At 45.6% G+C, this 27,872-nt stretch overlaps 1 protein-coding gene across 1 annotated transcript; it reads left to right on the top strand.

The window, feature by feature from the left end:
* Window positions 1-1,144: 1,144 nt before the first annotated feature.
* SELL (selectin L) lies at window positions 1,145-19,262 on the top strand. The gene is made up of 9 exons (XM_016148619.2): window positions 1,145-1,279; window positions 2,092-2,161; window positions 3,931-4,317; window positions 5,086-5,193; window positions 8,287-8,472; window positions 9,634-9,819; window positions 10,121-10,249; window positions 14,063-14,081; window positions 18,466-19,262. Exons 1-9 carry the CDS (start codon window positions 1,277-1,279, stop codon window positions 18,482-18,484), a joined length of 1,107 nt encoding a protein of 368 aa, XP_016004105.2. The 5' UTR covers window positions 1,145-1,276; the 3' UTR covers window positions 18,485-19,262.
* The last annotated feature ends 8,610 nt before the right edge of the window (window positions 19,263-27,872 follow it).

Genomic DNA, 27,872 nt, shown 5'->3' on the forward strand with positions numbered 1-27,872 from the left:
TGAACATTTGGGTTGTTTCTGCATTCTGGCTATTATGAATGACGCTGCCATGGACTTTCATGTACAGGTTTTTGAGGAGACTTATGTTTTCAGTTCTCTCGAGCATATACCTAGAAGTGCAATTTTGTTGGGTCATACGATAAGTCCATATTTCATTTTTTGAGGAACAACCAAACTGTTCTCCATGAGGGCTGCTACATTTTACTATCCTACCAGCATCTGTCTGGGCACTAGAAACATTCCCAGGGCAGAGGGCAGCTGGAAATACGAATTTGGGAGTCATCAGGCTTCAGAACTGACAGGCTCAGGTTCCAAACCCCAACGATATATCTTACCAGCTATGTGACTAAGGCAACTCCCTTAACCTTTCCGAGACTTTTTTAAATGAGGATATTAATAGTGCCTACTGGGAAGGACTAATATTTAATCTTTATAAAGATTAAACAAGGTAATAAATACAATAAATGCGGAGCATTGAGTTCTAGAGCTCTTATTGTTTTTGTTATTATCTTTTTAAAAATGCAAATCTGATTACGTCAGTGACTCCTCCTTGCCATTGCCCTCCATCGTAGGGGTTCAAATGCAGCCACATGTCACACTCCAGAAATACAAAGGGATTTGTAGGCCCCCAAGCCACTTAGGGCAAAACACTAGAGCTGCTTTGTTCCCTTCAGCCATTGTCACTAACAAGGACCTCCACTAGGGGGTGAGCTAGGAAAGAGGGAGGAAAAGGAACTGAAATTAATGAAGTCTGCTGGTTAGCTCTACTGACGTTAACAGACATTGTAAATTTAACGAAATACTGTTTTGATTGTGTGGTGCGATTATTAGGGGCCCTTTACCACGAGTTAGCCTAGTGTTTATAAAAGAGAGAGAGACAGAGACATGGAGAGAGGGAGAGGCAGAGATATGGGTGGAAGGAGGAGAGGCGAGGAGCAGGGAGGGAAGGAGAGGAGGAGGGAAGGATGGAAAAGGAGAAGGAAGAGAGGAGGAAAGGGCGAATCCCGCAACGACAGCCTTGGTCAGCAGCTCCTTCTCAGGGCGGGTGACGGAGGTCACACCAGGAAAGTGGGGGGGGGGGGAAGAAGAGCAGGCGGAGGCGGGGTAAGTGGGGTGGGAGGAGGATGTGAGACTGGGTTGGAGAAATGAAAGAAACCCCGCTGGTAGCACTCAGCAGTCAGGCAGCACAGCGCCCCGAGCCTCAGGCCAGGACCCGGAGACCCCAGGAGCCGATCGGAGGAGAAGCTGCAGGACTGGGGGAGGCCCGAGCACAGCCATGGTGAGCACTCCGTCTAAACACTCCAGGTGCTCCGGCAGGACCTCTCCTCGGGGCTGCAGAGGCAGGGGGCAAAGGGCGAGAAGCAGCCAATTCCATTTCTGGGTTTTCAAAAGCCAAGAACGAAAATTGCTGAATGTTCTTAGAATCTCCCCTCTCAGATGGGCTGACTTCTCCTTGACTTGTGTCTGGTGAGGTTCTCGAAGGACTATCTTGTTGAAATGAGCACTTTTGCAACTAAACGCAACGGGTACTGAGAAGTGATACACTTCAGACAATAGGGTTTAAAGGGGCACAGAAAATCTGTGGTATTGTCATCTGAGTAGTTCAAAATGTATTTCTTTTTAGTTGAAAAAGATGAATTGCTTTCCTTTGGTGTCTGTTTGGCTATCTAATTCTTTTAGGTATTTGAAGCATCGGCCCATCATAATCAAGTGAGAGATTTTAACATTAAGTCTAGACATCAGTAGTTCATTAAGAAGCAATGAACACTTTAAAATAATATATATACTAAGTATCAGATAGTTTCATCTAACAACTCAGCAGAAAAGTAGGTACAAAAAATTCCTGAAATGTAGAAAAAAGTCAGAGCAGTAACGGTCAGCAACTTGAGGCTAAAAAACATGCTTTGGTTTTGAGGCAAATTTAATGCTATTCTGTCATTCATTTCCGAGAAATCTAGAACCTTGGCCAGAGTTAGGAAGCATGTGTGTTTTGTTTTGAACTTTAAGAAAGTTGAAGGTGTCTGCTCAAGGTGCTGTAAATGTGTGCTTCAAGGGTATAAATCTAAATGCAACTTTGTGTTTTATTTGCAGATATTTCCATGGAAACGCCAGCGTGCTCAGGGAGTCTTAAGGTTGTGGTTGTGGACAGTGCTCTGCTGTGGTATGTTCTGCTATGTGTATATTGCCAGGCCTTTAAAAAAAAAAAAAAAAAACAAACTTGTGTATTTTTCCTAACTATCCACTGGGTGTGCATAGTCAGTGGGAAAATTATTAGGTAGACGGCTGTAAGTCTACCCATTCGATGAAGATCTCTTTCCTTCCTCCCTCATTCAGTACTTCGCCAGAGACCTCCTAAGCTTGCCACACCCTCTACTGCAGGGTCCAAATTCTGATAAACCCACAAAGGTCTTAGTTATGAAGGAATAAGGTCAGTTACGAAATATCTGATAGGGAACTTACAGCCCGTACCAAACATTGAGCCCTGTGCTTTCTGTCATTTGCCAGCAGTCGAGTAGACACGATGTCATCCCTGTGATTAGAGTGTTGGCTCTTCAAGGGCAGGCCCTTTGCCTGGTCTGTGATCCTTCCACCGCTGACGCGGCAAGTTTTACGTCTGATTCTTGAAGGCTGTTCAGCAACTGTTTTGAACTTTCTTTCCCACTTCCTAAGTGGGCTAATGTCTTCTTGCTCCCCAGCTAGGATTTTCAGCCCTGGCCAAGCAAACTGCTTCTCTCTGCCCCTCGCACATTCCTATACCATGTCTGCTTCATGCCGCCTGGGACCCTGGCGCTCCTTTCACTCAACACGTGTTTCCTGAGTCCCTGCGATGTGCCAAACACGATTTTAGGCACTAAGGATACAGCGGCAAGCAAAACAGTTTCCTCCCTCTTAGAAATTCCAGGAGAAGGTTCCTTTGAAACTGTTTCATGTATTTATTTATGATCTTCTTTACTCATGAATCATATCTGTTTCACAGTTCTTGGTTCATTTCTGATATGTTGAATTCGATCAAATTAATTATGCTTTCTTTGCATTCTGCTATTCCTTGTTCAGAAGGCTTAGGAGGCTGTAAAGGTTTCTTTGGTATTTCCCCACGGTATTTGCCATACACAGTGAAAGCTCAGTAACTGTTGAGCACCGTGAAAACTTTTACCTTATGGTATAATAGTGTTTCACGTAGATTGTACGATGCTTAGAATGGCATGTATTATTATGAGGTCATTGTGTAATTATGTTTTGGTTTTGGTTTCTTCAAAGCCCTCATATTCGAAGCACCCCTTTGATGATTAAACACCATCAGCTGAGTATCTTGTATACAGAAGAGGACCTACGTCAACTTCATACTTCTACACCATCTGATTTCACAGATTGCTCTTTTTTATTATGCAGTCAGACGTCTAAGGCTCTCCCGGGAGCATTTCTCCCAATGGGAAAACATTCTCTTTTCGATATGAAAAACACCGCTTAAAAGCGTCATTATCCCTGTCCTTATTTTACTTCTCTCTTAGAAACAGAAGTGCTGGTCCTCAGGAAAGTATCCCAGTAAACCTTAGAGATATATGATATTATACTCCGATTAATTTTAAATGGCTGACAGCTGCTCAGATGAAGAAATACAAATTTCTAAAATATGTTGGTTAAATTTTACTTGCTATTTTTTGAAAGTAAATCCAGAAAGCCACCAAATTTTTAAAAATAGAGCTATGTCCAAAAGCATTTTATATTATGGTGAAAGTGATCAGGACTAGAAGGGGTGGCTTCTACTTTGAATCTGCGAATGACCGAGTCTGTGATCCCGAGAGGAACTTCTACCCTTGAGGTGTCAGGCTCCTCGTCCCTAAGTGGCAGACCCGGCCTGGATTCGCCCGCGGTTTTTTTCAGCCGTAACTGTCGTAACTGTGAGACTATCTGATTCACGCTGTCTTTCAGATTTCTCTGTGTATCATGGAACCGACTGCTGGACTTACCATCACTCTGAAAAACCCATGAACTGGCTAAATGCTAGACGGTTCTGCCAACAAAACTACACAGACTTAGTTGCCATACAAAACAAGGGGGAGATCGAGTACCTGAACCAGACGCTTCCCTATAGCAGTACTTACTACTGGATAGGGATCCGGAAGGTGAGAGGGGTGTGGACGTGGGTGGGCACCAACAAGTCTCTCACCAAGGAGGCAGAGAACTGGGGAGACGGGGAACCCAACAACAGGAAGACGAAAGAGGACTGCGTGGAGATCTACATCAAGAGGGCCAGAGACGCTGGGAAGTGGAACGACGACGCCTGCCACAAGCCGAAGGTGGCCCTCTGCTACACAGGTAGGGAGGCGCCGGGCCCCTGCGCCGGCGCCCGCAGAGACGGCAAGGCCAGGCGGGAGGCGGCGGCAAGGCCGGGGCAGTCGCGTCCCTGGCTGTGAGGCGGAGGAGTGGAAGCAGCGAGATGGGCCCCGCCGGGGACTGAGGCTCGCGCCGCCTCGGCCTGCTCACCGCGAAGGAGGCGGCCTGGTGTCGCCTGGCGCCGTGTGGCCTTCCGCGTCTCATCGTGTGATTCTACAGAATGGAATAGTGCAGGGTTTCATGATCTGTAGTAAAGACCGTTACGATGGCTCCGAACCAGCCGGGATTTCTCCCAGTCATATTTTAATAGTGAAACACAGTCAGTCTACGCCCTTGTAAATTGAACTCCCTACTAATTGATCATATTGGGACTTTTTACTTTTTCTATAGTTCTTGCTATACAGAAAGAGACTGCCAAGCCTACTGCAGAAATGATTGGGTCGGGTCATCGTTTAACCTGCTTATTATATTAAAAACAAAGTCATTCCGAGAGTTTTACTGTATGTCACTAAGTTCACCCCAAATTTTATAGAGTCTCAGCTTTGGCAAATTCATTCGAAAAACAAATGTCGATGGCTATATGGCCAGTAGAGTACATCAATAAAATATTCAGCCTATGGTTTTTATGCAAAAATGCTACGAATGTTTATTAAAATAGTCTCAGCGAAAAATTTATCTATATCGAAAGAAATGACTATGAATACTAAAAAGTAATCTCATCAAAATGATTCCTTTCTGATCTCCTGAAAGCTTCCTGTCAGCCCTGGTCATGCAGCGGCCACGGAGAGTGCGTGGAAACCATCAATAATCACACCTGCAACTGTGACGTGGGGTACTACGGGTCCCGGTGTCAGTTCCGTAAGCTTCTTTTCTTTGTTTCTTTCTGAGTAGTTATGGGGGCAACGGCAGTTTATGGAAGTTAGTTGGGACAAAATGCCAGCCATTCTGAGAAATGAGAAGTTTTGATCAGAAGGGTATGCTTGCACAACGGCGTTACCTTTCCGTAAACATTTCATAAGTCAGCATGAAGTTTCATTTCACTTCTCAACAAGTCTTTCTGAGTGCCACAAAGAACATAGCTGTAATGATTACGATAATGAATCAGGCATGGTAGACTCCTGCTCTCATGAAACTCATAATCTAGTGAGATTATTGGATTCATTGGAACTCTAAGGCCTGAAATGAACTGAAACATTTACTGTAAGGAGGGCAAGTTACCCAAAAGGTAATCTTGCCTGTTTATGTAACCCTCATAGTCATAATGGGGCAAGGCCAGAAAGAAAAGTTCACATAACGATATGCAGTATGTGTCAGAGACATGTAATAATAAATCCAACACGTTTATTTGGGCTGGGTATTTCAGGAGATATAAAGGCAAATATAGTACAGATTCTGCCTCTAAGGGGATCACAATCAACTAGCGAAAGTTATATATGCTCATAGTTTAGTTTGGTGGGAAGCGAGATGAGCTGGCATAAGCTTGTGGAGACTGGAAATTGCCTAATGAAAGAATCTGGTCTTTATTTAACAATGGGAGACCACTGATACCTCAACACCTGCATTTAAGGCAATTATCCTAGAAGCAGTAAGAGAGGATGGATTGCAGGGCAAAGGGAGAGAAGATGGAGAAAATCATTAGAAGTGTGTTGAAATCACGCAGAGCCATGGTGGTAGAAACAGGAAGGAAAGAATATACAGATTCAAAGACAAGGAGTCTTTGACCCAGTCAACTCACTACTGAAAGAAAGAAAGAAAGATATGTCAAATCTTTTGACCGATATTGGTTGAGTTTCAAAACTATGTTTGAAGTATCTGGTGCATTAAAAAGAAAATTTTAAAGAGGAAAAAAATAGTGATGTTTGTAAAGAAAAGATAAAGAATTAAAGCCAAAATCAATTTCAATGTCAACTAACGGGAGAGGTCCACGTCATCCCACTGGATTCCTGACCAGGACTCGCACCCAGTACTTACCCTCGCTCCACTACCCGACCCTGGTTTTTAATGCTTACGTCACTGGCATGTCCGTTTCACTCCTTTTTAGACATTTTCATCTTATTTGTCTGGGCTGTCACTCTCTCCTGGTTTTCTCTCTGCCTGTGATCATTTCTTTGCGGGCACTACTCCAAGCCCGTACACTATTGTTATTTCTCTTCTATCTTTTGTCCATCGCTTTATTTACTCTAGATGCTCCCTTTGGCGAAACTGACCAACTTTGCAGACTCTCAAATCTATATGAGCTTTGGGCTACCGAATGTTCTTAGCCCCGAACTCCAAGTATGCTGAACATAGCCTTCGGTACGCCACGTGACTGTAACAGCATCGTCCCCAGACAGCTCTCCTTTGTGCACTCCTTATCTCTGTGTGTGCTACCATTTACACTGGTGTTCTGCTGCGAAACTCTCTCACTTCCTCCTACATTTATGCAAAGTAACGCACTACTCATTTTCGTAACTTGGTATTTCTCGGTGCCTACCTGTCAACGCTACAGCCATAGCCCTCATTAACACTCATTTCTCAGCTGAGTCCCACAACTTTAAGTTAGCACCCATCAAACACATTATTCAGAGGGTAGGCAGGCTGATCAATGAAAAACAATCAAATAAAATCACACACATGTGACCATCCACCCTTTAATGTCTACCTAGCGCTGTCCTACAGGATACAGGCTAAATAAACTCCTTAAGGCCTAGAGCGATGCTGTCATACACGAGGCACTCATTAAGTCAATGAAAAAAGACAGGAGCATTTTGTCTCAGCTCCTGCCTTTCTCCCCGACCTCATCCCCTGCTTCCTCTGTCTTCCAGTAACATCAAAAGGCTCACAGTCCTCCACACTGACCACACGCGCCGCGCATCTCAATGACTCACTCACTTGTGCTTTTCTCTCTCACTCTGCGCTTGGCCAATACACCTGTTTATCTTTAAGACATAGTTCAGGGACCATTTCTTTCAAGACAGGCTTAGCGCCCCTATTTTCTGTCCCAGTTACTTCACGTATATCTTTCACATTTATACCACATTTGATAAAGTCATCTATTGACTCATCTGTATCCCCTGGAAGACTCATAGAAACTTTAGACCAGTGAGTATCTTATTCCATTGCATCTGTAAGATTGAGATTATGCCTGGAATGTATTAAGCACTTGCTTGCGGGCATGAATTGAATTGGACAATGTAATTTACTTTAATTTGGACTTGGACTGTATATGGAAAATATTAAAATTCCTCTAATTCCTTGGATCCATTTTTTATTGAAATCTCAAAAGCAAGATCACAACAATTCCTGAAATTAGATAAGAAATAGACACGAGAGTTGCAGGGTTTGCCCAAACGGCATGGCAGGGTCTAAAATGCAAAGACCGATTTTCAGATCTTAATTGGACCCACTACACAACCAATCAGAGCAGGGAAACTGAGACAGTTGCTGGAGAAGGTTGAAAAGAAATGAAGTTGTGGAACCGAGCTAGAGATGAGGACAGAAGCGAGGCCGAGATGCTTCTCAAAGCTTTGATCTCCTCCTCTTGGAAAGAAGACTGATTGTGAACGCCCGCTCTTTATCCAAACCCCCTTCTCCCAACACTCTGATGTATTCAGGGGCTACTATTTGACCATAATTTCCAAACTGGGCTGGTCATTCCCACTTAAACCCATCTATGTTTAAGAATTCTCTCCCTACATAATGCCAAAGACAACAAGAAGACTGACTAGATTTTAATTAAGACTACATATGAGCCAGGCTCTATTCCAAGTCCTTGACTTGCATTGAATCATTTAATTCCCACATGACTAGAAATTTAATAGAATCATCATACTCTTCTTTTATAGATGACGAAACTAAAGCTGGAGGGGTTAAGTCATTTTGCTTAAAAACACTTGGTTATCAAGTGGCAGAGCTAGGATTCAAACCCGGTCCTCTTAACACTACCCAGCGCTGTTTCTCTTCTTATTAAAGTGACTCAGTGTGAGCCTGTGGAGGCCCCCACGCTGGGTACCATGGTCTGTACCCACCCCTTGGGAAACTTCAGCTACAGCTCACGGTGTGCCTTCAATTGCTCTGAGGCAACAGACATGATTGGGAGCGAGGAGACCACTTGTGGACCATTTGGAACCTGGTCATCACCTGAACCAACCTGTCAAGGTGAGTGACTGTTCCAACTAGCTTTGTCACTGCAGGCCTGGGTTGACACACTCAGAAAATATAGTAGAGTCTTGGTAAGAAGTCTGCATCCTCTTTTGGAGAAGCATTTACCCTTAGATTATACTGTGATGGTTTTCAGAGGGGTTATTGTTACTAAAATTAAAAAGAAAAACCACAAACAAAGAATAACAGCCCAATACCTCTGAAGACGTTTCACAGTACGCACGTCGTCTTCAGCACTGGTGTGGTTACGCTGTATTTTTTCTTCTCATTGTCATGGTATAAATAATCAGTCTCGCTGAACCTCAGTTTAATTTTGGTTGATCTCTCGTCTCAACAACACTTATGTGGTGTCCTACTTAACACCAACCAATTTCCTTCTCGGAGGATAGAGGTCTTTTTTTATTGTTTTATTTGTTTATTCTTGAAACCATTTTTACTTTCTTCCACGAACTCTCAGGAGAATAACAACTACTGTGAAAAACAAAAAGGCAATCTCTTGACCTCTTTTTCCTTTAAAGTATGGTGGACTTTTCCTTCTGAATGGTCAAGAAGATTGTCCCTGTCCTGGAGAAAACTGCTGGTGTTTGAACCCGCAAAGTTTTGGTTACGTTTTTTATATTTATGCTTCTGACTCACTAGTTTGAGCGGTTTAATTCTCAAAAGAACTGTCAAAGCCATTTATTGAAATCATAGCACTAAGCTGACCAACCTGCTGACTTGTACAAAAGTTGAGGAACTTGCTCCAGAGAACTGGGGTGTTTTCCGAAGCTGCTCGGGCAGACTTGAGAGCAGGTGAAAGGGCATGCATGCTCTACACTCGCTGATGGGATTCCACGAGAGGTCTCGAGGCGGAGGCCGTGCGGGAGGGCAGCCCCAGCAGAGCCCGAGCGTGGGCAGGGCTGGGGCGGCTCCCCGTGCCCACCCCGCAAAGGCCGTCACTGCTCTCCTGACTGCCCCCTGACCACCACCTCTATCGTTCTCAAAAAAAAAAAAAAAAAAAAAAAAAAAAGAGTCTGGAAGCATCGTCGGAAGCAATTTCTAGATTAGAAACTTCTAGAGTCCCGCGGATGGTTCCACAGTTAAGTCAGGCAGCCTTGGCCAAACCCCTGCCAGGGAGGTCCTGTACTCAGAAGTAACTGGTTTTTCTTTCCGTTGAAGTGATTCACTGTGAGCCGCTGACAGCACCCGAGTTGGGGACCATGGACTGTAGTCACCCCCTGGCCAACTTCAGCTTTTCCTCCAAGTGCACCTTCAGCTGCTCGGAAGGAACCGAGTTAATGGGGGAGAAGGAAACTGCTTGTGGATCATCTGGAAGCTGGACGAGCCTCAGTCCAATATGTCGGAGTGAGTCAGTTTGCCCCGGTACACTGAAGACTGTAAAGATGGAGGGGAGGGTGGGAAAGAGATAACTGAGTCACAGGTCTCGGGACTGAGATTCCTCGGGTGTCGGGCTGGGACCGCTGTCCCGTCTTTGCCTGTGCTGCGGGCTCATCACGGGCCCCCCGTGCCGCCCCCTCGTCGTCAGACGGCATCACATAGGCGATTCCTGGGCAGCGCCAGGAGGGAAAAAGTCTAAGGTCACGAGATGGCACTGAGGAAGCAGCGCCGCAGCCTCACGCCGGAGCCCTCCCGGTTTCTCTTGCAGAGGTGGACAGGAGCTTCTCAATGATCAAGGACGGTGACTACAACCCCCTCTTCATTCCACTGGCCGTCATGGTTACTGCGTTTTTGGGGTTGGCATTTATCATTTGGCTGGCAAGGCGATTAAAGAAAGGTATGTGAGTTTATCTTCAGTTTATCTTCATGATAATAACACAACTTTAAAGAGAAAAAAAAAAAAAACGTAGAAACCCACAGGAAACTAGGTATGACAGCTTCGACCAAAGCAGGATACCAGTCCCTGGAGACGTGGGAAGCAGCCCAGTACACACTTGCATTACAAGTTTGCTGATTTTTGTTTTTAATCCGACAAACTTTAAAATGAAGCTCCCTATCTTCGAGGCACCCCGCTAGGGTGATACAGACAAATGAGATACTCTGACGGTTCTTTGCTCTTATTTAATTCTGGAAAAAGATGCATAACCTGCCCTCTACGAGCCTCTGTGCCTTTGATTTCAGCGCTATGATTCTACTGCGCGGTGCCTCCGCCGTCCAGTCAGGCTTTCCCCAATCCCTGACCCCAGGGAGAGTCGCACGCCTGCTCTGGCTCCTGACGTGGCGAGCTGCACTGTCCCTGGGAGAAGTCCCCAAGTCTTCTTCCCAGTGTCTGTTCCTCAGGGTCACAGCCCCAACCAAAAGCAGTACACACTGATGCTTCCCCTCCGCCCCGGAACACAGAGGAGAGTGAGGAGGGCCCCCTCGGGGAGCCCACAGCTGCTGCCTGGAGCACAGCGAAACGCCAGGGAAGAGCAACAGCACCCCTGACCCCCGAGGGCGTTCAAGTCCTAAAGTGCAAGCAGCCTGCTGGTTACAGGCCCGCGGTCTGAGGCGGGCCCTGGGCGTGTGCTGCTACATTTGGCCAAACCCACCTGGCAGAAACACTCAAGACTATGTAATTCATGCACATCAGGCAGCTTTCGGTAAATCCCTGCTTCGAGTTGATGAGCCACTGATGACCTCAAAACAGCTGCTAACCGACTGCTAACCAACTATTGCTTTTCTATGGGGTCAGTTGATTGCCATTTTAATTTCACTTCCATCAAATTAATTGGCATGTATTCTGTTCAACGAGTATAATGTGAAGGCCTCGCTGGCAACTGCAGTAACATTATCTGCCAATCCCGAATGGTCTTCCACTGTGATCTGGTCTTTCACTCCAAATCTAAGGGTAAGGGAACAAGATTAGTTTTTTATCCAGCCCTGAAAGGCAATGGCGGGGGCCTGTCCACATGCAAGAGCTTCATTTACTGTGACTTGGGAGCACTGAGCCGTGACAATGTCTCTGCTCCTGCTGTCAGAAATGCTGCTAAGATTGGGTCTCGTCATCTTCCAGGACCACACTGAGCACGTGTGTGTGGCGCTGACGCCACAGAACGAGACTTTTCTCCCATTCCTGATTATTGTTTCCGTTGAGGCTTCTAAGCCTGACCCCAACCGTCCTTCCTTCCCTCCTGCTTGGACGCTGGTGGCAGATGGAGGGAGCAGAGGGCAGGGTGGGCAATCACACACTGCCCTCTGGGTGAGAGGGCAATGAGTTACCTAAAAGAGCCGGAAGGACTTAGGGGCTGTGAGGATATTTATTCCCAAATTCCAAAATCCTTCGATAAATGTTAGTAGATGAAAGGATCAGAATTGAAGTCATGCGCATCTGGTGGGGGCGAGCTGGGCGAGGCTGCTTTACAGGCAGGGGTGAGAACAGCAGTGGGGTTGTTTTTAAATTTTTCACCTTGGAGTCATTTCGGTATGAGATCTCAAACTGATAACTTGAAAACTGCATGCCCCTGCGGGGGGGATCAGTGTGGGGCAAACAGGAAACAGATAACGGGCAGCTGGGCTAGTCACGGTTTCGTCAGCCAAGAGAACAGCAGCCCCGGCGATCACCGGCCTCATAGGAAAGTCAGGATATCTTTAACATAATGTTTAAGCTGTCTCCCTTTGTGAAACCTCTCCTGCTGTCTCCAATTTTCAAGTGACTTTGTCTTCCAAAACTTTTAGCTGTTAAGTTAGTTGAAGCACGAAGAATATTTTTCCTAGCGACACAATGCTAGAGATGATGGGTAGGTTCCTAGGCTAAACCCTTTTCTAACCGAATGAGTAGCTCATGCACTTACTCGTGGGCTCTGAGAATTTTTATAGGCTTTTGGGGTTCACAAAGCTGGGAGAAGAAACGGGCGACTGTCTAGAATGTCACAGCCAAGGCAACGACCAGAACCTTGACCCTGCCCCGCGCTCAGCCGCATCTTCCGGCCCGGTGCGCGCTGCCTTGCCAGCCACACGCTAGCGCCTTCCCGCAGAGGAAGGCGAGCGGAAGGCTCCGGAAGCACGCGCCCCTGGGCGCAGGCCTGTCTAGAAACGCTTTCCCTCTAGCATCATCGCTCTCGGTCGGTCATTGTCATTGGCCCTGTTTGGTGAACGAGGAAACTGAGGCGATGAGGTTTTAGGCCAAACCTCTGAAACCCTGAATCAGCAGGGGCGAGAGTCAGAGGTCAGACTCTGTCTGGACGTGTCCTCCCCGCCAAAGCCACTGGTCTGCAGGTTAATGAGGCTCGACTTTCCTCCTCGGTTGGCAGACCTTTTCCCCCAAACCGATGCAGGGTTAGAAAAGGGCACGAAACTGAACACGTGCGCCTTAGTTCCCCTTTCTACAAAGGCCAACTCTCTCGGTAGGAACAGATTCTCGCTCATGTACTGGTACGTGTTTCATCGTTACTGAAAAAAATATACATGAGGATAAACAGAATCTGAAATTAATTCAGATTGAATTCTCTCTGTTCAAGTATATTTGGTCCATGTCATCAGTAGGCTGAATTTGGGAAGAAACATTTACAATTGTAATTTCTAATATTTTAAAGGTATATAATAACATAGTAATTGAACACTGCCTAAGCTCTGAGCTCTTGATTAAATATTTCTAATACATTTTTTTTTTTTTTGCCAACTCATTGAGGAAAATATAATTTCATGCCTCTTTCATAGATGACAAAATTGTGGCTTAGGGAGGATAAGTAGATATTCAAAGACATGCCGCCAAGGATTTACACCAGATTGGATGATTCTAGAATTCTAGTTTATAGCCACTGAAATATATTGTTTCCTAGTGACTTTTTCCCCCTCAAAAAACTCTTTTTGCTTTTATTTCCCTCGGAGCCCCACAACTATTTATTTATACTCGGCTTTTTTCAGAAAGAATGTAAGCTAAATGTCAAAATGCATTCAACACAGTAAGTTAAAATGAGTTAAAAAGAAAAAGAAGACCAAAACTAAGGGTACAAAAATAGGCTGGAGCCAGGGTGAAGTTAGAACGCAAAAGTGTGTGTCACAAAGTCCTATGAAAGAGGGTCTCAGTTCTGGCTCAGAGTTTCCTTGCAACCAGTCAAAAGAAGAAAGCATAACCAGCTATGACAGTCACTGTGTTTCTAAGGTAAAAACACACCAGTCCCTCAGGGAAGATGTGTAATTCCTGCCACTGAGACCTGAGTGAAACCTCTGTGAGTTCTCACAGAGAAGACGACCTGAGAAGGACGGGCACGTATTCTTAGAGGATTAACAGTTAAGTCTCCCTGGGGAGAGTCTGCGGGGAGGATGAGACGGCAGCTCGGGAAGGGAGGAGCACGTGAGCGGGGAGACTGGGTCTGAGCGCCAGGTGTTTCGGGCTGCGCGTCTGTCTCTACGAGCGGCACAGAGGATGGAATGGAACTCGGAGAAGCCCCTGCACCGACGGGTCTCTCCCGTCAGGGTCTTTACCACTGTGAATGAGAACAGTCACCCAATGCCTCAAGCCCCCGAGACACAGATGGGGTCCACCTAACAAATGCATAATACTCCTCAAAGGCCAGTTTTGAGGATGGAACTCTCCTTTTACTCTTACTTAAAATAATTGAAATTGTCTACTTATGCTAATTCATTTTTCTATTTCTTCTATTTTTAGGCAAAAAGTCTCGGAAAAGGTAAGTTTTATCAGTGAGGAGTTTTCGCATCTGTTGATCTCTCCTCTACCTTCCTTAAGATACTTCCTGTTAAACTAACTCCTTAGTAGTTATTTACGTCGGGTCTCATTCATCTGAGCTTTCCAGATAAAGTGATCAATCCACTAGTCTCCCTTAAAAGCTGTTTGTGTGTGTGTGTTAGTGGAGATGGATGAATGAGTGGATGAACGAACAAGCAATGTCCTCTGAGGAAAGGACAGTTATGTAAAGGGAACTTTTTCTGATTGTTCCTGGTTTGTTTGTTTGTTTGTTTTGAGGGTTGGAAGTATTGTGGTACACATTTTTTTCTTGTTCTGGCTGACATTGAGAGCAATACTGAATACAGTACTCAGGACACATCCAATTCAGTAGGCACGTACTGAGAAGCCGATGAACCCCAGGCTCTCAGAAGGCACAACTCCAGCACGCACGCCCTTGATGCCCAGCACAAGCAGGTAGACGACTCCTGATAAGCACTGACCCTCAGGACTCTGGGCAAAGCGAGGCGCACAAGCTCTATCTGTAGCTTCCCTAAAAAGGCACTTTTTTAGTTTGGACTTAAACCGCAGATGTCTTCACGTGGAGGAGCACGTCCTGAGAAGAGATGCTGACGTGTGGAGTGCACGGTCCATCTGGCAGAAACGAAGACGGTAAAACACATCTCGGTTCTAGGGCCTTGGTGATTTGCTCTGCAGTGTCAGGAAGGGGAGTGTAAGCAAACTATGAGGATGCGACTCTGGTGACAGCTACGTACGTACCCACCTAGACACCCAGCTTTTAATAAGCTGAAAATGAAGCAAGATGGTCCCCAAGGAAGTCGGTTGCTTGCTCAGACAACCACCCTACAAACCACAAATTGTTACTAAGAAATTCTTAATAGTTCAGTGGGCTGAGCCAAGAGGCCGAAAGAGAAAGTGGGAGACAGAAGGCAGCAGAGGTGAGACCGGAGAGGCAGTCAGATGCCACGGCAGAGAGCACGGCCTTGTCCTGAGGGCTCCGGGGCATCGCTCCAGGGGTTCGAGCACCGGGGGCTGCGCTGAAATTCACATCTCCGGGATCCCTGCATCTGATCTCTGAGGATCACGCTACACAAAAATATGCAAACATGAGAAGCGCGTGAGCTCGGAGGCAGAGAACTGTTTGGGAGGAATCGGAAGTTTCTAGTTTCTACGTTAAAGCTCATGGTGCCTGTTCAGAGAAATAGCAGTGAGGATGAGTTCATGAGATAAGAGAAGACAGAGTTGATCAAACGTGGTTAATAGCAGGCTGAGGGAGAGAGAAGAGTCAAAGACGTTTCCACAGTTCTGGTCAAGGAGCTGATGGGTGGCTACCGTCCGTCCCACACAGTACTGTTCACTGAGAAGGGAACTCAAAAGGATCGCGCGGGTCTGGAGGCGGAGCTCGTGGTTCAGTCCGGCACATGTTGAGCTCTAGGTATCTGCGGTTTGGCCATAGCCCACTCATTCTGTCTGGCACCAGGGCTGCCTTGGGGCAGGAGAAGTGGGCTCAGGGGTTCCCGCGTACAGGGGCTAACTGCCATCTCAGGGGCATGCCCGGCCGTCCAGGGAAAGGGAGCACTGTGAGGGCGGAAGAGGGTTGGGGACGGGGCACAGCCGCAGGGACATCAGAATGGAATGAGTCGGCTGAGGAGGAGGAGGAGGAGGACGGGAGGAGCTTTCCAGGGAGTTGGAAGGAGAGTGGGGAGAGCGTGGGGTTGCGAACGTTCAGGAAGGAGGGAATGAAAACCGTCTCAGAGGCTGCCAGGAGAACCGGTTGTTTCGCCGGATGTCACGAGGGCATCGGTGAGGAGGCTGTCGCCAGTGTTAAGGTCACCACGGAAGTCTCGTAGCCAGGAGCTGAGGAATGGGCGACAAAGCTGAGGCAGGACACATGCGCTGCCGCTTTTTTAAAGCTGGGCTGAAAGGAGAGGAGCGCATCGGGGGTGCCTCGCTGGGGTCACGGGGTCAGGAGAAGTCCTGCCCTTCTCTCCGACCGCCCTGCCTGCCATCTGCGAGTGCGGGTAGGGTCCGAAACCCTCCTCGGGGCTGCCTTCCCCGTCTCTGGGGGCAGGAAGGTCACAAGGCCTCAAGTCTTCCTTCATGCTCACACCCACTGAGTGAAAGTCTTTCTGGCACACTCTGCCCAGCGTGTATTCTGGCCACAGGAACCACCTGTTTTAATTACCACTAGATGGAAGCAGATCGATGTCCTGGCAGGACAGGAAGAGACCGCGGGCAGGAAGAGTGAGCATTAATTTCCATATTAAGCTATTGCCACATTAAGTTTAATGGTCGCTGATTTTTACAATGAATCAGTCAATAGCTGTTTATTGAGCGCCTTTGTGTAGGGACAACGCTAATGACTGAGACAGGGAGAGGAGTAAATCCTTGTTCCTGACCTGAGGGAGATGATCTAGTTGTGAAGTTAAGACTGAAATATATGAAAAATATCAGAAAAATATAAGACAGAACATGATGATGGTCAATGGAGTCCATGTTGAAGAAAAGACTTTCAGTACAGAAGGAGTTTGGTGTGCACAGAAAATCTGATAACCCGGGTGGAACCCAGGCTGGTCTCTGAAGGATGGAGGGGATGTAGGTGTGTGGACAGAAGCGAGGACGGCCGTCCGGAGGAGGGGGGCGATGCGGATGGTGTGGGGGGGGGGGCAGCGGCATGCTGAGGGGCGGCCCCATCGGCACAGGGCTCGAGTGCTTTGCCAGACGTGCTAGAAGGACCTAGCAAAAAAGAGTTCTTTGCCCAGCTGCTTGGGACACCTCTCACCTATTGACCGAGGTGACTTCTAATTTAAAAAATAATCATTCATCAAATTCTTCGGGTCTGTAAAGGATTGGGAGACATGGCGTTCAAACTCTTGGCCATCGAGCTAATTAAGTAACTTTGCTATAGGCCCTGAGCCAGTGACAGAGTTAGTCAGAATCATCATAAATTCTATCAAACATGCTGTGCGCTGCACTGTTCTGAGCGCTTTACGGGTCTTAAATTAGTATATATCGCCTGCAAGCCTGTGGGAGGACATATAAATCACACAAAGGAACAGAGAAATAAAAGGCTGGCTGAGGTCGCTGAATAAAGGGCAGAGCTGAGGTTTAGATCCACCTCGATCCAAAGACCACACTGTTAACTCTCCTGCTTCTAGAACTCGGGACTCTTGGTGCCCAGGTTAGAGCCGTAAGTCCCAGACACCTTCGTCCTCCAGTGATGTGATTCTTTTTTTTCACACCGAAACCACCGTGTGAGGGCACTGGGGAAGGGTGGGGTGGAAGAACAGGGCGTGTTCCTAGAACAAGCCAAAGGTAAAATGGACACCATTACATTTGACACCTCGTATCAGGGTTTTTTTTTTAAGTCCTTGAGCTAATGCTCACACCCTGCTGCGCTCGATCCTATTAGCTTTGGGTTGGTGAATGAAGGACTCCTAGGGCATTTGTGGTTTCAATTCTTGCTGGGTTATTTTGATTCTTCTGCAAACTGGTTCTGTTTGTCACCTCATTTGGTTTCTGGTGTCTAAATTCTGCCTGGGTAGAAGCTACACCCAAGATACACAGGAAGATACGATGCCAACCTCAGAGGATGGTCTATGTGAAATTCTGTTTTCAGAAACATTTTTATCTCTGTATTGGCAAGCACGTTTGCAGCTGCTGAATTGTGGTTTACCCTGGCAGTTCATCATGAGAACAGTCTCAGAATCTGGTTCTCCCTGCGAAAGGCGCTGTTCACACATGCTGCACTGGGTCCTCCCCACCCTTTCACAGTTTCAGACACACACACACACACACACACACACACACACACAAATTATCACTTAATTCACGAAACTAAATCTGTCACCATCTCCTTAAATCATACCCCGCCAGAATCGGGCCTTTAGAACCAGCGTCATAGCTTTCTTCCACGAGTTTTGAATTTCTCTGATTTCTCTTCCCATCTGACATGCCTGCTACTTTCCTGACTGCCCACTATCCAAATTCTGTCTAAAATGTCATGCATACTCAGGGGGTCTGAAGACAGAGCCTGTGTCCAGACATTTTTCTAAGTGCGTCTGGGCACCGGCAGCCTGAGCAACACCAGGCGGCTTGTTCGAGGCGCCCGAACCCACCGACTGGGCGTCTGCACATTTTGGCACCACGTGTGGGTGGTGAGCGCGGAAGGCCTGAGTTCAGCGTCAGGGTTCTTTCTCTGCGCCCATCCTCCGCCTCGGGGCGTCTTGCGTACTGCCCAATCCGCGGGAGACCGTTCCTCCACGCCTTTCTCGCCTTTAGTAAACTTTACCTTTCCTGCTAACACTTACGTTTTTGCAACTTTTAACTTCCTTTGGTTAACCTATATTCTCCTGCTTTTCATTCAGCACGGATGATCCTTATTAAACCACCCTCCGTGAAAGAACATTCTCGGGATCCTAAAGCATCGCTGGACCCTTCCGACCCTCCATGAGAAAAGCTTCCTACGGCGGCGTCCCCCCTCTGGGATGGCGTGTGTCCCTTTCAGCGCATCTGGAGAGACCCCTCCGTGCCGGCAGCTCCTTCCGCTCCCCTGTGCCCTTCGCCCCCTCCCCGGCCCCCAGCTGAGGTCCACCCCGCTGCGCAGAAACAGGACCCCAGGGAAAAGGGTCGCCCAAGGTGCCCACGCGCCCCGTTTCCTCTCTTTCTTGGCTGTCGTTTCCAGTTTCGGTTCAGTGCTGTGCCTGCTGGCACGGACTTCTGAACACGGTGAGACTCGGACACGCGTGCAGCCCCGGGCCCCGCGGTGGCGCAGACGCCTTTCGCCTCCTGGCCCTCCAGTTCGCTGTGGGGACGCGCCCTTGCAGAAAGTTCAGAGAATTGCAACAATCCTTTCTGATCAACACCGGCCAAGGAATGGGGTTCTGCTCCGAGGGCGAAGGCGGGAAGTCCGATTCGCGCTGCAGCCCTGCCTGCTGCGAACGGAGGCCCTTCTGTGTCCTTGCTCCCAGCCTCTCCATCTCCCCGTAAAGGTTCACGCCCGGCATCCCCCGGGCACCCCCCCCCCCCACGCCCGCCACTTCCTTCATAACCAGCCCTTAGCCAGGCCCGCCAATGGCATTCTCCCTTTCCTGGCCCCCTGCTGTAAGGTTAGTCTGCGACATACGATTTTGTACTTAAATACAGTTTGCTTTTTTAAAAAATGTCTGGTTTGTTATTCTAAACATTATCATATGTATGTTTCTCTCCAATGAAATTCTACCCTCCTTAACTGTAGAGATTGAGACACATCCCTGGAGTGTCTTGTTCATTATTCGACACTCAAAATAAGTGTATTTGAATAAGTCAGAAAGAGCACACAGTGTGCTTTGAGAACAAGCTGCGGGAAACCCTTTCTCTCCACGGGCTGTGAGGACCCGGGCGGATACTCATTCCCTGTCACAGGCTGCCTTCCTAGAAGAGACTCGGGCCCTGCGTAAAGACTAGCTGCAGATGCCTCCTTGTGCCATAGCCAATAGAGCTTCCATAAGCATTCGCACATGCTATCGGAATGGTTTTTCTGTGGTGACATTTTCCTTTCTCGAAGGCATCTCGGACTCTACATTACGATGAGGGCTGCTGCAAAAGATTCCCCACACTGCACAGCAAAAGGAAAAGGAAGGAAGGCAGAGGAGACAGAGAAAAGCTATAGACTTGTGGGAAACCAGAACTCCGCTGGGCGGCCTGGCCCCTGAGGACAAGCAGTATATACTAAACGATGTGATTCCCTCCGTTTTGCATTAACCTTCTGTAAAGATCCTGCCACTAATACAGACCTGTAGCCAGGTGGCTTTGAAGGAGTTTAAGCTTGAAAACAGCAGACATAAAGGAAGAGCCACAAAATGCAAAGTTGGGACAAAATAATTTGGCAGAAACAAAATACTTAGAAGAAAATCAGTACCAAGGGGAGTGTAAATGAAGCTCTCTGGGAACCTTGAGAGCTCTCAGAGAGAGTTCTGAGCTTCCACACAGCATTTCGGCCGTGGCCACAGGTCTCATCATTCCCATTTCAAATTTTAGGAAGCCAGTTCAGAGATATTAACTAACTTTTTTTTTAAGTCCACATGGCTTGTGCGTATCTGTTTAATAGGTAAGGAAAAGTGGTATTAAAAAGAGCTGTGTGTCTAAGAGAAAGAGGAATAAAAATTTTCTCAAACAGATTTGATTTCCGATACTGCTTGGGCAGGCTAAAAGAATGTGGCCATGTCACAACTTACACCAAAATCACCCTCAAAAGTGACCTTAAGAGAAAAGGCTGTGTCTCTTGACCTCGGCATCCTCAAACTCACCCCTGTGTCTGGAGGACAATGGATGCTCAAAATTGAGTAATAAATTCAAGGAAATGTTTAGTTTAAAGAGAGGCTTAAGGCATGGGATGGTAGTTTCAATTAACCAGTTCAACGCCTACCCAAATTTTACTATTGCAAAAACTACTACCAAGAGGCTGTGGATGCACCGGGGACGAGTCCTGCCCAGAAAGACCCTGCGGTGGAAGCAGAAGGGAAGAAAGCACTGCTCATTGCAAACCACGGCAGCGTGCACTGCGGGGCGCTCCGTGCACAAACTCAGAGATGCTCCGGGTCAGAGGAGGGAGATGCCACTTGGCAAAGGGCGGAATTTAGAGATAAAATTAGCATCCTGAGTGAGGTCTAATGAGGAACCCGGTGAGTTAAGTCCCTGAGGCAAAGTACGGAAGTCAGAGGGATCGGAGAGGTTTCCTAGGCTCAGCAGAGAAACGCCAACACAGAAGGCACAGAGCGGCTTCAAATCCCAGACTGAAGCGTGTGAAGTTCATTCTGTGGCTTGCGGGAAAGCCCAAGCAAGAGAGGGACAGGATCACGGGGATATTCTGGGAAGAGTAACAGCTGAGGGCGGAGGAGTGGAGAGAATCGGAAGCAGGGGACTTAGTAAGTGTAATTAATCAGGCAGGATGATTAGGGTAGGGCCAGGAAGGTTCCAATGTGAAACACTGTCAAATCTTTGGTCCCTGACTAGCTGGGGTCAAGAGACAGGGTGGGGGACTGTAAGGGAGCATAACAAAGCATTCAGAAAGGAAAAGCATAAAACAAAGATTCTGGTTAAAAATGGTTCATGCAAATGCTCTTTTTTTCAAAGATCTTGTAGGAAAGTCCCTCCTTTGTTATATTTCCTCTGCATGAACATACCTCCTTTATTCTCAATATAGGATTGAGTCAAGGATATGGTCAAAATGGCTTTTAATTCATGAAGACTGGTGGTGGAGACTGAGGGTGGGAAAAGTCCCCAAGCTAAGGACCACTAAAGATATGGGTTTGAATGAATTCTGACCTTTTAAATGAAAGCAGTGAGTTTCAGAAATGTGGTTTTGACAGAGACCCTGCCACACACTGCCCAGTCTATCTCAGTGTGCTGGGAAGCCTCTGAAAACGCCTGTCCATTGGGCTCACAGTTGGCCCTGTGGTCAGTGTCATGTGGATTTCAAGTTAGAAGGCGTGTTTGAAGGTGCAACTAACCTGCACAATTGTGCTAGTTACTTCTGGAGCATTGCATGAACATTCTAGAGAAATTGGTATCTCTTTAGAAAGCATATACCCACAGAAGTAGTTTCCAAACTGCTCTATTGTGGGGAACATCCATTAAAATTAAAAAATTTTAGTTTAGTAGTTATTTTTAATACCCACTAATTGAGAAAACACACATGTATTTATATGGGTGATTTAAAAAAAAAAAAAAAAAGTTCTTTCCTGGAGGGAAGTGAAGGCCCAGAAATTACAAATCACTGCTTGTTCCCACACTCTGCAATATCTTTAAAGAGGCCAACTTTATGGATATCCAGATTTTCATCTTCATCACACTTACATTCACTAGTAATCCCTATGCAAAAACACTTATGCTTGATTTCATGGATGTACGCACACAGAACACTCCACTTAACAATTAGCCGAGGCTGCTGCATGTGGAACAGGTACCAAAATAGATCATATAATAGGCTATCATGAAAGTGTCGATAAATTTCAAAGAAGTAGAGTCATACAGATCAAATTCTCTTCTATGTAAGTTCATAATAAAACATAATTTAAAAAATCCCAGGATGCTAATAATTTTTAAAAATAAATAACTCATAAGTAAATAATAAGAGTAAAGTAAATAAAAAATTAAAAGTAAATAACTCATAAGTCAAAAAAACCCGAAATTTTGAGTTATAATTAAATGGTATTAAAAACACTATCAGCAATTGTGGGATGCAGCAAAAAAAAATATTAAGGAAAATTTATCATTTTAAGGCTTATATTTAGTGAAGAAGGCTCAAAATTAAACACTCAACTTAAGAAGTTAGAGAAAAAATAGAATAAACCATAAGTAAAAAGCAGAAAATAATATATTTAAGGGAAAAAATAAAATAGAGAAATAAAGAATAGAGAATCAAAGAGAATCAAAAATAAACAAACTGATCCAAAAAAAGAAAAATAGTATAAATATACAAAATTAGGAGCATAAAAAATGTATAAATATATGATTTTTTAAAATTAAACTAAAAAGGTTCTGCACAGCAAGGAAAACTTTCAGCAAAACAAAGCAGCAATCTACTGAATAGAAGAATGTAATTGCAAATGACGTCTCCAAAAAGGGGTTGGCATCCAAAATATATAAGAAACTCATACAACTAAAAAATAAACAATCCAATTGGAAAAAACAGCAGAAGACATGAAGGCATTTCACCAAAGAAAACATACAGATGGCCAACAGACATATGAAAAGATGCTCAGCATCACTAATCACCAGGAAATGCAAATCGAAACCACGAGATACCACTCCACACGTGTCAGAATGGCTATTACCATAAAGTCAATAAACAACATGTGTTGGCGAGGATATGGAGAAAAGGGAAACTTTGTGCACTGTTGGTGGGATTGGAAACTGGTGCAGTCACTATGGAAGACAGTATGGAGATTCATCAAAAATGTATATACCATACAACCCAGCGGTTCCACTTCTGAGTATCCATCCAAAGACAACGCAGACACTAAGTTGAAAAGACATAAAAATCCCTGTGTTTACTGCAGCATTATTTATAATAGCCTAGATATGGAAGCAACCTTGGTGTCCATCAATAGATGTGGATATACATATAATGAAATATTATGCAGCCATAAAAAAGAATGAAATCTTGCTATTTGTGACAAGATGAATGGATCTACAGGGTATTATGCTAAGTGAAATAAGTCAGGCAGAGAAAGACAAATACTGCACGGTTTCACTTATATGCAGAATCTAAAAGTGAACAAATAAAACAATAACAACAACAAAAAAACAGGCTCATAGAAACAGAGACCAAAGGATGATTACCAGAGGAGGGGATGGGGGATGGGTGAAAGGGGAAGGGGAATATAATCAATAATATTGTGATAACTTCGCACAGTGACAGATGATTACTAGAATTAGCAGGGTGATGACATTGTTAAGGTATAACAATGTCCAATCATCATACTATACACTTGAAACTAATATAACCAATATAAAATTGTATACCAATTACAATAAAATAAAAATAAATTGCAAAAATAAACATTAAGAACAACTTAATGAAAATGTATTTGGTAGTAGTCAAAGTTAACAAATTTGCTGAAAAAAAAATTTTATTTGCCAAATTTACTCCTGAAGAAATAAGAAGCCTGAATGGTTTCCTATAATCACTAAAGAATTAGGATCTGGAGTTAAAACTCTTGTCACAAAGAAAATATCAGGTTCAGATAGTTTCAGAGGTGAGAGTTACCAGTTAAAAAGAGACAGATTTTTCCAAATATATTCAACATTTTCTAGAGATATAAAATGAAGCACTATTCCCCAATTATGAGACCAAAATATCCTTGATTTACAAACCAAAGACTTCGCAAGAAAAAAGTTTATAGTCCAATTTCACTCATGAATATGTGAAAAAAATCTTAAACACAGTATTAACAAGACTAATATATCAGAAAATAAAAAATATAACCTCATGCTCAGTTTAGGTTTATTTCTGGAATATAAAGGTAGCATTTACATTAGAAAATCTAACTATAAATCACCATATGCATAGGTTAAAGAAAAAAAACTATATAATTATCTCAAGATTGAAAGAAAAAGCCTTCATGATTTTTAAAAAGGAAGAGTTTTTAGCAAGCCATAAGAGAGAACTGTCTTAACCAAAAAAAAAAGATGCCCAGCAAACATTGCGCCATACATCACCCTTAGTGGTAGACTGTTAGAAGTTGCACCTCTTTAATGGGAAGTCCATGATGCCAATCAACTGTGATGGCAAGAACATCGCCCCTCAAATCTCCTGTTCAGGGAGCAGCACCTACGGCCCGCTGGATCTGCCACCACTCTCCTGCTGAGGCTGCTCACCCGCGGGCTGCTCCCAACCAATGGCTGACGGCATGTGATACAGTGTGAGCCCATCACACAGGCAGGGGACTCTTTTAATGGATGACTTTGCCTCAAGGATTGCCGTTGCCCTGACCAAAACTCTCGAGGCCGTGCTGTGATGCTTCTTACCATTCCCTCCTTCCTTCCCCCTTCTCCTTGGTAGGGGTCATGTTTCACCCCATTCCGAAGGCTCTCCCTGCCGATCTCTGCTCTGTTCCCTGTTATCCGTCACAGTGCTTCTCCCAAAACAGATCTTAAACATCCAGGTGCCTGCTTCTTGGAGAATCCGAACCGACACACTATTGCTGCTTCTGGTCATCGGTGCACTGCGTTCTGGAGGCCCGGCCAGTGCAGCCTCTGATGCCCGACTCAGGTTCCAGACACCCTGGAGTAGCTGTCTTCCCTTCAGTGCGCTGTGCTCTTCTGTTTCCAGACCTCTGCCTGAGCTGTCCCTCCACTTTCCCCAACCTTCATTTATTTAAGTCTAGTCCATCCTACAAGACCCAGCTCATGAGAGGGAATTTCTCTCAAATCCCCAAAGTGGAGTAATGTCTTCCTCTACTGGCAGTCAACAGCACTCTGTGGGATTACAGTACTGACCACAATGTGTCGCACATAGCTTATTTATGTGTATGATTGATCCTTCTACCAGCTGATTAACTCCTGAAATATTGGCCATGGCCAGATAAGTGACTCCTGAAAACTGCTAGCGGCAGTAAATGTTAGAATGAAATCAAAATCAAAACCTAATCCGTGGCCAAGACATGGAAACAACCAAAGTGTACTTTGATAGATGACTGGATAAAAATGATGTGGACATATGTACAATGCAATACTAGTCAGCCATAAGAAAAAAATGAAATAAATACTGCCATCTCTGATACATGGATGGATCTTGGGAATCTCATGTTACGCGAAAAAAGTTAGACAGAAAAAGTCGAGAACCAAATGATTTCACTTATATGTGGGATATAAAACTGGAAGCAACTAACGAACAAGGTAAACAGAGGAAACCTTGTAGACAGACGACAGCATGGCGGTTACCAGGAAGCGGGGTGGGGGAGGTAGGAAGGGCAAAGGGGGTCGAATATATGGTGATGGAAAAAGACTTGAATTTGGGTGGCGAACACACAATGCAATATACAGATGATGTGTTAGAGAACTGTACACTTGAAACTTATGTAATTTTATTAACCAATGTCAACCCAATAAATTTTTAATAATTAATTTAAAAAAACCTAATCTAATCCTCCATGCTAATAAATAAGAATAAAAACATACTAATACAAAACATTTTCATTGATCCCACCACCCTCATTACGGGGATAACAGAACAAATGTCAGCTTGGACCCAAATCCTGCAGAGGTGTGGTCAGCGACAGGGTCTTTGTAGCTTTCCTTATTCAGGAAGAACCCTGCGTGGTGCTCTGAGAAAAGCAGCTCCAACATGTAACTAAGCTAGTCCTCAGGAAGCTCTTCGTGTCTCGCTTAAATCCCTCTCACTGCGACCTCAGTACGTCCTCTACCCTTTGAGGGAACCGGAGCAGGGAGATGTGACTGGCCAACTTCTCCACGAAGGGTGAGCCAACGTGCTGGTTAAAGCGAACCCCAGAACATTGATTCTTGCCAACACTTGAGTGCTTTAAAAAATTGCAACAGAATCTGCTGGTGGTCCGTTGCCCCTGGGTGAAGATCAGCTCCCCCCGGCGGGCTTTGCCTTTCCCCAGTGTGCCCTGCCGTTTGAGGCTGAGCCACTTCCTCAGAGCGGTGGAGAGAGTAGGGCTGGTCATCTGGAAAAAAATGCCCTGAGGTTACAGGTCACCACTTCCCCTTCCTGTTCTACTGAAAGGGCGATGCCTGGGCTTCGCCAGCGCCTCCCTGGCAGAGGCCGAGCCGGCCCCCAGGTCGGCCCTTTCCTGGGCTGGCCTGTGACCACTCACCAAGCACACGCAGACGATGCCCCTAAGACAATTCTGGGGAAACCTGTGGGCTGCAATCCTGATTCATGCACTAGCAACAACAGCAGCAAATGAAAACAAACGACATTTGGGCACCGGGGGGTGAAGATAAATTTAGCTTTTGGCTTTGTAGTGCTGGCAAGGAACATGCCAAAAAACTTACTTTTCCTCAGAAGCAACTTGTTATTGCCAAGTATCCTGTTCATTTGATTAGAGGAGGTTCTGTTTGTATTATGTAACTCGCTGAATTACTGTGGATACTAATTGAACAGCATCCAACCCAGGACGCAGGGGAGAGCTGGGTGCAGAACGAACTCGATATTCCTTAGCTCCCAAGCTAAGGAATCTGTAGATGTTGAATGAAGGGTAAAGACACACACAGCACACACGCGGACACTGCCTTGTTTGTCCCTCTGTCACTACTTACTGGGTTTGAGAGAATAGGGAATTTAGAATTTTAAAACCTTGAGCTTAAACCCAGGTCCTGAATGTATAGCTGTGTCTTTTCTTCCATGGCTTTAAAATGTGAATATCACTGGCAGGTCTCTGCAGCTAATATTAACCCTAAATTGCTCTTGTGGACCCCAAATAATCCAACCTGGAGCGCCTCTGGTAAGGGCTACTCTGTAATTCCGAGAAACTGTGAAGTATCCTGTGGGTCACCCTGAGGCTCCTACGCTGCATTATTTCGGGGGTCACCATTTGTGTTGTATTCCACGTGAATGGTGTCTCTTGGATTATACAAAACAGTGGCTCTGGATACTACAATGTAAAATTTGTATAAAAACCTACTATTTATTGATAAACTAACAACATCGCAAGAAGGAATTATTACCTCTATTTTATAATTGAGAAATTAGAGGCTCAGAAAAGTTCAATACCCTTCCAAAAAAAAAAAAAAAGTCAATCTTTAAGGATAAGGGCATAAGCTTTTAAAATCCGTTTGCCTGATTCTCAAACTTGGGCTTTTCCCACTATTCTATCACTATCCAATACCCTAACGGTCAGTGCGCATTCCTTCCGCTGTTCACCAGATATTTACTGAACACCATTAACGACAGCAGATGACGACTGCCGAACGCACGCTGTGTGCCGGGCTGAGGACAGAGTGCAGAGGACCGGCGCTGTCCCTGCCTAGCGGAGCTTAGTGGAAAAAATCATGAAGGCAGATGAGACGACAGCTGCTATGTCTGGGCCTACCGTGCGGCATCGTGCTGCACGTCTAACGGACGTTCATTTAATCCTCGCACCGACCCTGTGAGGCAGATAAGATTTTTGTCTTTTAGAGATGAAGAAGCTGAGGAGCAAGAGTCACTGGCTCAGGAGGACACGACTGGTCAGCGACAGAGCCGGGAGTAAAATCCAGGGAGTGTAGCTCCGGAGTTCACCGACTTCACTAGCAATACTTAAAATAACCACGTAAGCCATTATTT

Source organism: Rousettus aegyptiacus, unplaced genomic scaffold, assembly GCF_014176215.1.
Source record: "Rousettus aegyptiacus isolate mRouAeg1 unplaced genomic scaffold, mRouAeg1.p scaffold_m13_p_17, whole genome shotgun sequence".
NCBI classification, from domain to species: Eukaryota; Metazoa; Chordata; class Mammalia; order Chiroptera; family Pteropodidae; genus Rousettus; species Rousettus aegyptiacus.